The sequence below is a fragment of the Netta rufina genome, assembly GCF_964035555.1.
Source record: "Netta rufina genome assembly, chromosome: 2".
Lineage (NCBI taxonomy): Eukaryota > Metazoa > Chordata > Aves > Anseriformes > Anatidae > Netta > Netta rufina.
Window position 1 is genome coordinate 137,564,668 of NC_140124.1, and position 12,558 is coordinate 137,577,225.

The 12,558-nt window shown below is 43.1% G+C and overlaps 1 protein-coding gene across 1 annotated transcript in view; it reads left to right on the top strand.

Moving 5' to 3' along the window:
- The window catches only part of GRHL2 (grainyhead like transcription factor 2), a gene marked incomplete at both ends in the record, with an annotated part of 44,604 nt that overhangs the window by 11,738 nt on the left and 20,308 nt on the right, over positions 1-12,558 (top strand). The window contains 2 exons of the mRNA XM_084306782.1: positions 2,340-2,451; positions 6,288-6,382. Coding sequence (XP_084162908.1) covers positions 2,340-2,451; positions 6,288-6,382 — 207 coding nt within the window. The remainder of the gene's footprint in view (positions 1-2,339; positions 2,452-6,287; positions 6,383-12,558) is intronic.

The window sequence follows — 12,558 nt, forward strand, 5'->3', positions numbered from 1 at the left end:
GTTGTGGTTGGTTGGTTTTTTATTTTTATTTTTATTTTTTTTCTTGTGGGAGAGGACGGAAAAAGGTTATGCTTATGCCTGGTGTAAAGGTGGGAGAGCGATGGTGCTGGTGGCCTCAAGTGTGTTGGGGTTAATCAATGAGTTATAAGTTAATCGATTACATATGTATCTGCCTTAGTTTATGGTTTAACAGAATAATGATTGCACAGATATCGCTCTCAACATCGACGAACTTATCATTGCTCTCATAAAAATAAAATAAAATAGGAAAACTGCTACATCTGCTCTGCAAGTCCATCTTGTGCACTTCAGCAGGTGCTCTCCAGAGCATTTCAGATAAAATGTGAAGAACTGCACACCATCCTTTGTGACAGCAATTTTAAAACTCTGTAAGTGTGAGATTTCACTTGATATTCACCTGGTATACCAAAATGGATGATTTGCATCTTGGATTCTGAAAGCAGAGCTGGAGCTGGGTGCTCAGCAACATCTGCCTGGTGAGCAGGCCTCCTGATTTCCCTGGTAATGTTTTGGAGTAAGCAAATCCTAATCCCCGTAACCTTGGAATGAACAATGAGCCTCAGAGTCGCTGCCCTGCCAAGTTCACCCTGAAGCTGAAAGGGCTGCATATGTATGAGGTTGCAAAAGTGTTTCCATCCAAAGAAATGAAGTCCCTTCAAAATGGTGTGACTCTAGTCGCACAATCCAACGAAAAGCAATGTCAGTGAAGCAGATGACAACCTATGTGCTTCTGTCATAAGTTTGGAGATGCTCTTCTTAAAGAGAAGCAATGATTTGTAAACCTGAACAGGGTTTCATTTTTGTCCTGGTTTCTGAAGAACACGAGGTTGATGACGGAGTTTCATTTTGGCTGAAGCTGATGTAAGACCTCCCTACTGGTGAAAAGTCTCTGCACCTGACAGCCACCCTTTGTAGTGCCAGCTCTAGTACAGCTGGAAAAGAATCGGGAGCTCACTGATCTGGATGAAAACCAATCCTCACAAGTGATTCACTGCATAGCCACATGAGTTTTGAAGCCGTGGCAGATGAAGAGATGGAAACTGTAAAGCAGAGATGAGACCGTTTCTTCCAGTGGATGGATGGTTTAAAGAAGATCATGAAATCCCACCCAAACACAACACAAGTGTGTTTGCCAGGCGCCCACCCAAGTGATTAATTTACTGCCAATTCCATTCAGACCTGACAGAGGGGCAAGAGGTTTTGAAGGTATTAACCCTCTACAAGTTCCACATTAGTGGTTCTTAGAGGAAAAAGACCCGAATGAATGCTGCCCTTGATGGAAAAGCTACAGTCTGAGCTGCCAGTCCTGCTGAGTGTATGAGCTGAGCAGCTAGCACACACCTGCTGGCCAGCCAGCGTGCATGTCAATTCTGATCTAGTTCCTTGCTTATCAAATAATTTGTTGGTATTTTTTAAGAACCTGGTGACTCAGGGCTAAAGGAAGAATGTAAGCAAAAGATGTTCACAAGTTAATTTTTTTGTCCTCCATGATTTCTTTTCTTTGCAGATTACCTAGCATTTTTTTTATCGTTTTGTATTTTTTTTTTTTTTAATTTTGCTTGACTACAGCAGGGGGCTCCTGTGAAAAAGGCTCCATTACTCATGTGAAGTTTTGCATAAAATTTCAATCTGTTTCTTTTGAAACACGCAGTTTAAATGAGGGGAATCCAGAACTTAAACTGAAAAGCTCAGTAAATGTTCACACTGAATTTATCATTGAATGCATGCATGCAAGAGCCCTGTTCCTAAGAAGGGTATTTGGACTACACGCTAAAGCTGTATATTCATGGAAGAAGATAAAGAAAAGCATCAACATTGCCACCACTCATTAATTATGCTCAAATACTTCTATTTTATGGAATAAAAATGGTGTGAGTTTTTGGCTTTTGCAGCAAGTTACTTATTACATTTTTTGTCAGGACCTGTTATTATTCATGTAACCCACACAAATTGGGTTCTCCTCTTAACTCCCCAAAGCACGAAGATACCCCATGAGACTTCCCTCTGAAGTTCTTGTTCCTCCCTGGCATTGTCACCAGTAACCCAAGCACGGCTGAACTGCTCTTTGAAAATGTCCTCCCTTTACCCAGGAAGCCGGAGCTTCATAACAACACCACCACTGCTTTAAAACTGCATTTCTCCTAGGAAATATTCCAGTCTGGGGCTGGAATAAAAAACAACAATCTTTTACAATCCAAGTGCTGTGGGAGGGCAGTGAGTGGATCAGCATTAGAAGCATATGGGAGAGTTTAACTTTTGTGGTTTTTGCCTATTAATTACCTACTAACTAATGCACCTTCTGCTGTTGATTTTCTTAGAGCGTGGTCATGGTTGTTTTTAGTGAGGATAAAAACAGAGACGAGCAGCTGAAATACTGGAAATACTGGCACTCTCGGCAACACACAGCAAAGCAGAGGGTCCTTGACATTGGTATGTATGAGAAGACGTTTTGGAGAAGATGGCAGAGTGTGTGGCAAGTTCTGGTACCTTGCAGAAGGATGCAGTGGGATGCATTGGCAATGTGTGCATGGCTTGTATGTGTGTGTTGTATATATGGTCTATGAAGCAGACCATGCAGAAGGAATGGTCCAAAGTAGTCGCAAAGAAAATCTTCCACTTGCACGTGTATTTGTTAGTGTTCCCTCTTCTGCTGCTGGGAAATCAATGTCTGTGCCTCCTCAGCAGTGTCTGTTTCCTTTTGTTTCTCAAAGGTTGATCCATTCTTTGACCACGTATCAGTTCTGTTAGCTAGTCAGGAGGCTTTCCAGCCCAGGAAGATGTGAGTGTTTTGGGGCCGTGTCGCTGCATGAACCCCAGTGTTGTGTAAGCCCATCCTGAGAGCTGAGATGCCATCACGATGGTGACAGCAAATGAGCTCCCTGGACTCCCACACCTCCCGTTTTTTGAGTCTTGTCGGGTTTCAGAGAGAAACAAGGGAGAAACCCCGAGCCCCGGTGTGCTATCCTGAGGGACCTGCTCACTGCCATCCCACCTGAGGTATTTACAAGCCCATTTCAGTCCCAGCTGCCCTATCTGCATGCTTGGGAGATTGGAGCAGAGGGAGAACACGTCCCTGCTGCCAAGGAGCCTGCAGTCGAAGCCTGTGGGAGCGTCTAGACATCAAGCACTTCTCCCCTCCCACGGGCAGTTTACACAGCAGCCATCTGCAGCCGATCCCAGTCAGACCAAAGCAGACAAAGTTTATCTTGTTTTCACCGCCTGAGGGAACCAAACCATTGAATGGTAGGAATGAGAGGGGGTGGTGGTGGTGGTGGGATCAGGCTGACTCCTGATAGCACCCAGGAGAGCACTGCAGGAATTTAGGGGTGACAACACCAGCACTGGGAAGCAGTCCCAAAGTGGCCCCAGCCCGAATGACTCCTCTCATGACACATTAAAAGAGTGAAAGTGTCATGTCAGGGCTGTTTTTGAAGGCTGTTTTGAAGGCTTTCTAGTCCCTGCAAGCTTGCAGTACTCATGCCTCCGAAGGTGTGTGCTGGGGAGCTCCTTGCATGGCAGTGCCAACACCCTCACCGTGTGATTCGATGAAGATTCCCCTTTAGGTTAAGAATTCAGCCCAAGATGCTTGACGAGCTCCTGTGAAGGACTGGATGTCCACACCCCCTATAGTTAGCAGGGAGAATTGGCTGTCCATGAGTGAGACAGCAAATGCCAGGATGCTCCCTGGGGAGTGTTTAAGCAGGCAGTGGGAGAGGCTTGCTAAGTGCGGGGGTGTGTATCAGACCTGCCCCATCTTCAGGGGGCAATATCTGCTGGTAGTTCTGTGGGATCTCACCCCCGCTATCAACATATAGAGGGTTAAGTATGTATTAGGTTCCTTTAAAACTATCTGTGAATAGCCTTTTTGGCTTTTTGCTGCTATAGATTTTTGTGAAGAAGGAGGCACTTTGATTGTTTTTACCAGCAGAAATGAGAAATATTGCTGACACGCTGCTGTGTTGTGATACTGGGCCACTAGCTTTTTATTTTAATAAAATCGAATGAAGAATACAATATTGGATTATGTCAAATATTGATTTTTCAGAATCAGTACCATAAATTGACAAATACTGGAGCAGCTTCAAACGTGAACATAGAGAGTGTGTGCTTTAGATTGGTTAACTGTGCTCCAGAGTTTTACCCCTGCATTTTCTAGGAAAGTTTGTATTATTTATGTGCTCAATAAAAATCCTACTACAATGGTATGTAATGCAAGAAAGTGATTAGCACCTAATGTTGAAATTTGCCATCGTTTAATATGGAGCTTACCCAACAAACTAGGAAATATTTCCCGTAGAGCTGTTTTCTTGCATACCAAAGAACCCCAAGTTTCTATTTCTGGTAACTCACAGCAGCAGAAGAGGAACAATAACAGTCCTGCTAACAACTTCCAAATATCCTTGGATGTAAACGCCTGTTTAATCTACAAAGGATCTCTCTTTAATTATGCGTAAATCGAGGGGAATGGAATGGAATTCTGCTTTCCAGCAGCACGTCACATACAGAATCCAGGAGATTTGTGTATGGCAATTAAGGAAGCGGGGGCATGTCTTGGGGGAAGGGAATGGGAAGGTCGGTGGGATGCTGGGATCTGACAGCCTTTTATGAGAAGAAAACACGTGTCTTTACAAGACATCTTGTTCATGTCTTTCCAAAGAGCACCTACACAGCACGCCCATATGCAGCAGTCAGTTACACGAGGCACTTTCTGGTGAATCATAAATTTAAGGGGTGGGTGGATGTGTGCACATGCATATTAAACCACTTCTGTGTCTTCTAATTCCTCTCATTTGCATTCCCACACTGAATTTAGAGAGTGAAGCCAATGACTTCAGTTAGAGAGGGGATCTGAGTTCATGGTGGGAATGGAAAGCCCGCCAGCAAACACCATGGTCAGCTGCTGCATCACCTTAAAGTGCCTCTGGATTCCTACCATAGCCCAAATCACTCAGGTAGACCAGGAACACAGCTTCACTTGCTCAGTGAAATGCCAGCATCCCTGTGCTTCAGATGAGAGAAAATGTACTAGCTGCACATCTCTCGTGCTAAAGCATTCTTCTTGCAGGAGTGTTTTTGTTGAAAGTGCTTTTAATGCACTTATTGCCAACAAATTACTTTTAGAGACCAAGAGGTTATTTTCAGAAAGGCAAAGGAAATGCATATCAAAACCATTCGGTTCTCTCATTTGTAGAATACAAAAACATCCTCTTTCTATAGCTGAATACAACCCTAAGAATCAGCATGTTTCTGAAGTGCAGATTTGGGCAAAAGTTGAAATGACAGAGATTGCTGCATCATCTAACCTCAGTCCTTTGGCACCGAGTCCAGTTGCAGCCCTCAAGGGATGCTAAGGAGATACATAGGGCCTAGAGAAAGCTGCTGCATTTTCTTGAAGAATCTGGAAGTTCCTTTAATCAAGCAGCTATTACTTCCTTATAAGCAGGGTGTTTCTCTTAATCTGCCATCAAAGAGAACAAAGTGTGTTAAACTGGCTGGTAAAGGGAGTGCAAAAGTTGGCCTGCCTTGCTTTTTGATTAGAAAGAGCCACAAATCATCTTCCTTACATGTTTTTCTCCCCTTTTCTCCTCTTAATGTTTGTTGTTGTTGTTTTTAATGCTTTCATCGTCTTTGAAATTCAAACTTCCACCCTCTTGCTTTTGATTCCTTCTGTAATTTTAATTATTTGGTAACACCACATCAACTGTACATGAGAAGTACGTGAGAAGAGAGTGCTGATTTTGTATTCAATTTAACAATTGTTTACATTTTTGTTATCTCTTTTACTCTCGGATACACTTTGGAGAAAGGATCTCTGTGTTTTAATTATTTTATTAAAATAAAAAATTAGAGATCCAGCCCCCAGTGCAGTAATTCTGAAGAAAGTTTGAAACTGTTGGGCAAGAAATGTAGCCTACTGATTATCTTCTCCACTGATAACTGTTAGCCTGTTAGAAAGCTTCTTTAGCTTTATCATAATGTCATTTATTCATGTCAAGCCTTCAAGATTCTTTTTAAATGTTTAAAAAGGCTTTTAGTTAATTTTCCAATTTTGGCCATTCCTTGGCCAAGCTAATGAACCCACTCTTTTCCAGTGCAGTCACAGTGATTCCTTTTTTGAAAGCAAGCAGTATTTTGCAAGAACATTAGCTAGGAATGTATTAGACATGAACTCAAGTTGCAGTATAGGTACCTCTTTGCAGTTAAGCTTACTAATAACTTCAGTAGTTCAAAACTTCATGAGATTTGTTGTTTGTTGTTTCTTACAGCTGATTACAAGGAGAGTTTTAACACCATTGGGAACATCGAAGAAATCGCGTTCAATGCTGTGTCCTTTACTTGGGATGTCAATGAGGAGGCAAAGGTGAGGAAAAGCCATGCAGATGGTATCACTTTATAAGTACCATCCTCAGTCACTGTTCCACTTCTCTCCTATTAAACAAATAATATGAAGGGTAGTTGGAGGTGAGGGAGCTCTGTCTCCTCAAATCCATGGTGCTTCTCTGACACCAGGGATTCTGGCCATCCAGAAAAGCTCTGGTATGTCAGAGCTGTCAGGATGATGTCGTGGCCATGTCTGTGTCACTGTCAAATAATGGTAGATGTGGTTCTGAGGAAAACCTGTGGGGCTTTCAGAGCAGAGTTTCTTATTAGTGAGAAAAATTAAAAGTTATTTTTCCTACTTGGTAACTCAGTGTCAACCGCAAGGCACATTTTCCCATACTCTAAATTAGCATCTTCCTTTCTGCACTTTTAACATCTCCATATTTTGTAATATTCATCTCAATATTCTGTAAGCTGGGCTGTCTTTCCTTGTGTTTGTGCCATTTTTTTCTATAGTGTTACACAGACTGTCCTTGCAAGGGGAAATGAGCTTATTTTTGAGAACTGATGCATTTTTAAAAATTTTATTTTTAAATGGTCAGATAACCTCAGACATGGGGTTTTACATTCAGGGCTGTGACTGCTGTAGTGAAGTTATAAACCAGGACATCAGAGCACCTTAAGAAGTGCCTTATAGATAAAGGCATCAAAAGAGTAGCAGAGTGTTTTAGCTGCATGGACCCAGTGCAGGAGAAATGAAAAGCTGCAGGTAATTATGAGAACAAGTTTGCCTCCAGAAAGCAAACAGAAATTAGGCGGTGTAAAATGAGTGGGGGTAATGCAGGACTTTCAGGGGCTTAGAAATAACAAACAGCCAACACTGTCCAGCAGAACAAACTCCTTGTACTGTTGTCATGTTGAATACAAAATGCCCAACATTCAAGGATATCTCAAATATGGATATCCCCTACTCTGCGATTCCGTTTCAAAATACAGCAGTGTGTTGTCCCCTGCAGTCACAACAGATGACCTTTGCGTGCATGTGGTCATTGTGCACATTAAGCAGATGTGGCAGTTCATTTGGCATCTCCAACATGATGGACTTTCACAAGGGCCTTCACAGAAGCACTAAGGAAACAGTTTGCACTATGACCACCAGAAATACAGCACAGGAAGATTTTAAAACAATGACTTATTGTTGCTGGAATTTAAAAAAAAAAAAAGTCAGGGGTGAAATTTAAGAGAGTCACTTGTATTTCTGCAGGAAGCAGTGATTAAAATGTATGTTGGCTTATGCTTATTTATTTTGGGGTGTTGTTATCAGGTATCTGATCTTTTAGGACTGTGAACTGAGAATGTATTGATAAAAATAAGAGGATTCATAACATTATTTGGTATTGGGCTATCAAGCATAGATTAGGTTGTACTGGTAAGCTTGTCACCCTGCTGAAGACTCCCCCACCACACACACACACGTGTACACGTACACACATGCTTGTTCTTGTTGGAGGCTTTAATAAAATAACCAGTTGCACACAGTGTGGGGATTCCCATAGGATCCCCCTGCGGTGTTTGAAAGCTGTGGACTCGGAGTCACGTCACCGAAGGCAGCTTTTTCTCCAGCAATTACCTCATCCGGGAGAGATGAAGATTTTCCAGCCCTAATTACAGACTCTCCTTTCTTAAGCATTTTGAGCGACGATCTTTAAACTGGCCCCATTGTTTCTGCTCAGTGTTGTTTTCCCTTTTCACCACAATTTCAAGATTAAAACTAACCTCACAGGCACAAAGACCTTTCTCATCCGAGTCAGACAAAAGCGGCACAGAGCAGTTCTTGCCAGGGCCTCTGAGACTTTATGTGATGAAGCGCTCTACTGGCCCGGGAAGAAATTAAAAAAAAAAAAAAACAACAACAAAAAACCAACAGACCAGACCTTGGAACCGCACAGGGGAGCGATCTTTAAAATCAAACAGAACCAGAGCTTACCTAACCAAATATCCCCGTCTCTCTCGGGAGACTAAATCCTGCATCCAGGAAGACTTATCTCCAGCATCGGATTTCTCACTTGCATGCTCCACCTGGAGGGCACTTGATTCGAATCCAGATTTTTTTCTCCTCCCACACTCGAGCCGAGCTATTCCTTCCTCCTGGGAGCCCTGCAGGATGGGGGTACGACAGCCCGAGCACGACACCCAGAAGCCACCCATTAGCAGTTGTTCTGCTGAAGTTTCCTAAGGCAGCATCCCAGTTGGATCTCGTGTGAAGGAAATGAGCGTTCAAAGGATACAGACAGAGGTGTCTCTGTCGCCTCGGGACCATGGGGGGAACCGAGGTGTTGCCTCCAGCTCCTTGTGCCCTCGTCTTCTGAAAGGAGCTGGAAGGAAAGAGGAGATCTTGTACAGCGCTGGTTGAACTGTGGAATAATACCTCCTTTGCTGTTTGGGGACTAGGGGAAACAGCACACAAGTCACTTTATTTCCTCAGGTGTACCAGAAGTCAGTGACAACAGTTCCCTTTGTCTTCCAGGAGAGCAGAGTTGGGCCCTTTTGGGGGAGCAGAGACCTTTCTGTAGGATGACACGTTCATCTGGTGGGGCTCTGACCTATAGGTTACCCTGGGGCTTATGGTTCAGATCTGGGGAACTGGGAAGGGAAGGGTCTACAGCCACGTCAAACTCGTGAGACAAAAACACCGAGCAGTAAGGAAGCAGTGGTAGGAAGTGCAGAACACTTCTTGCATAGTCCATCTTCAATTCACTCCCCTATTTACTTCTATATATAAATACGCAGCATTTATGGGCACGGTGATTTGTTGGTTCCCTTTGGTTGAACCCGAATACCACGTTTGGTATTTTTAAAAGAATTCTTTAAAGGAAGGTGAGGAAACAAATAACAATTAACAAGAACTGGCTGACTTTTCAACCATCTTTTTAAAGTCTTTTTATGATAGCTAAATGGAAGCTGGTTGCCTTGCTGCTGCCCTACTGAAGATTTTGCTGCAGTATCTGGCTGCCTGACAAAGTTTTAGTGGAGGCTTTTGAATAGAGAGCTTCTTTTTTTTGATAGACATACCTCTGCCTGCTTATTGCTGGCAGAATTGAGTTTGCAAGGAAGGTAATTAAGAGGCAGAATAACTCCTGGTGAAATGAGGATATTTTTGTAATAAATCATAGCACCTCTTTGAGATATGCCTTCTCTATGATTAATACTTTGCTAATTTGAAATGGGTAGGATGATGTAACCTTTGAAACAAGGTTACAAGGAAACAAGGTTTATTTGTCTGTTTTTTATGGGCAGTGCTTTTCAGCCTTAATTCTGAGTTGTGACTTCAGTGAACCATTCGGTGAAGAAAACTGTCACCTTGAAGCAGACCAAAATACCTATCAGTGATAGCAAGAAATGACTGATTTCTGCAAAGCCATGCAACTTGGACATGCAGCAAAGAGGCACGTTGGCAGATAAGCTATTCATGTGGGTGCTGGCACATGGTTTTTGGTGTGTACAGTAGTTGTGTGCCGTGCAGTTGTTGTGTATACTTGCGTGCAATCATTGTCCTACTATATTTAACTGAAATGTAGATCTTTAATCCAAAGCACGCTGAAGCCCCTGGGAACCTTTCCAGTTATTTAATGAGTTTTGGCATTGAGCATGCAGTAATAAGCTGTGTTTTCAATGAGTGAGTGATTTGCAGGATTAGGTTCTTAGACATCGTGGGCCAAAGCGAGCTGTGATTCCAGTGGGCACAGTTGTAAAATGAAGCTGATAAAACAGCACAGTCTCTAGCAGTGATTTGAATTGTGACAATCCGTATTTCTTTAACGTTGGTTAGGGATATGCAGGATGAGTTTTGAACAGTACAAGCGTTATTTTGTTCTTAATTATTCATTTCCTTCTTTAGTTGCATCAAATTTCATTTCATTAGGGAGGAAATTAATATTTTCTCTACTCTCAAAATTTAAAGGTTGGAGGAAAAGCACTTTATTTTGGGGAATTAGTGCCAGCAATTATGTAGTATTATACTTGGCAGCTGCCTTAATAAGCCGTATCTGTGTGTATACGTGCATATATGTCTTTTATATATATAGATATGCACACGTGCAAACATCTCTATATATTAGAGAAGAGTTAAGCAGTGATAGCAAATAATGGTGAAATTTCAGGGTATACAAATGGTTCAGTAAGTATGCATCTGGGATTCAAGGCAAATGGCATTTTTATGTAGTTGCCGGGGTGTGGTGTGGGTTGAGGAAGCTTCAAAAGAGTAATGTAAACATTTGCTAGAGACATTTGTATTGAAATAAAACAAAGGTCTTACCTTTGTATGGGATTTATAAGGTAACGGCTGGCAGGAGAAACTATAAAGCCACACTTTTTGTGCATGGGAGGAATGATGGGATTGATGTGAGTTATTAAAGAGACGAGTCATTTAACTCTTTGTTGCTACAGGCTGGAGAGACGAACCCTTTTAAAACAGGGCTATTAGGATTTTGGAAAGCCCGGTCACCCAAGCACAGTTTCTGTGTATTGCCAGCATTCAGTAGAAAAATTGCCTTAAATTTCTGATTCTAACACACTCTTCCCTCCCTTTTGCCCATGGCTCTCTCCGAGTCGATGGGAGCCAGAAATGTAAATAGTAATAAAAGGCTTACATTAGAGGTTTCATAACTGGAGACCTTTAAAGTGCATAAGCTGAGAGACCGCAGCAGGAGTCGTGCTGGCTGGATTCAGTGATAAAAGGGGAAATGCATTTCGGAGCCTTGCTCTCTCTTTAGGCAGGTTACTGTGTTTCTGTCTTGTACCTCGCTAATTATGCTGCTGTGTTTAACAAACAGGCAGCAATTCACATAATAACAGATACACCGTGGAGGAGCGCCTTCCCTGAAAGAGAGGGTGCTTCCTCCAGACGTGCTCCGTAACAACCAGAAGTGTTGTCCTTATCTTAGGCCACTGCTGAAACTTTCTCAGGCACCGATTGTTTCTCCAAATTAGTTTTTCATTGCCAGTGGCATGCCCGAGCTAGAGACTGGATGGGTGGAGCTCTATCATTAATTGCTCTAATCTGAGATATGCTGACATTGTAAAAAAAAGACGTTGTTGTAATGACAACCCCGACTTGTTCCTGATAGCAAAACGGTGCTAAAATCCAGTTTGTGCAGGAAAAAAAAAAAAAAAGAAATGTTTGTAAATGAATTCAGGTACAGCCGTAGTCACAACCATTAAAATAGTTCTAAGTCAAGTGTAGACGGGGCCCTGGGGAAAAAAAAACAACACAGTGATTTCTACTCCTGCTACTGTCAGTTTTACTTAACTCTTACATTTTCTAGCCACGTAGCCCCGCTGTACAAGAGGCCAGAGGAAGAAGGCTCTTAATCCTGTGTGTCTTCCCAGCAAGGCCAGGTGGGATTTATGTTTCCCCACGTCCCGTGAGGTTCTTTGCTGCCTGTGGCACCGAGGGCCTGCGCACAGGGAGGGAGGGCGGTGTAGGCCGTGCAGGGCAGGCAGCGGGCATGGGGGCAGCTTCTGGGCAGGGTAGGGCCATAGACAAGGGTCCCCTGGGTCCCCGGTGCAAATCTTGAGTAAAAAACCTTAAAGGCAACTCAAGTAACACAAGTCATGCCCTCATCTCCTTCCCTCTGCGCCCTGCCCTCCCCCTCCTTCTCCAAATCCAGTCAGCGCTGTGCTTCGAAGGAGGGCTAGTAGAAGATAGCGGAGGGGGAAAATTCTTCCCCACAAAAATGATTTGTATTAATTTGAATCCATCCATCTCTCCGTGAGGCACAAATATGACAGGAAAGATCGTACACTTCAGACGCATGAATCTACAGTCATTGCTCCTCAGAGAGATCCTGATGTATCGCAGTGTCAGGACGAGGATATTGAGTCTCACAGCATCAATCTATTATTCATGCTGAGTAATCTGTTATTACTGTACGGGGACTCCTGAAACCAGAAAGTCTGCCTTCCCCAGTCGCTCCTACTGTGCTCCGTGTGTCTGGAGGCAGTGGAAGAGCTGAAACACGGAGGATGTGGTCGGAGAAGGTGGGACAAAGTCTTTTTATTAAACTTTTTAAGTTAAAAACAGACTGCTGGGGCGATGCAGAGCCTAGCCATCCCCTCTCACATTTTAACATACAGTTGGAAAATCCCTGTGCAGAAGGATGGGCTAAGGCACAGCGAGCCCGGGTTGCTTTGTGCCAGGCCTCATTCCACCGCTCT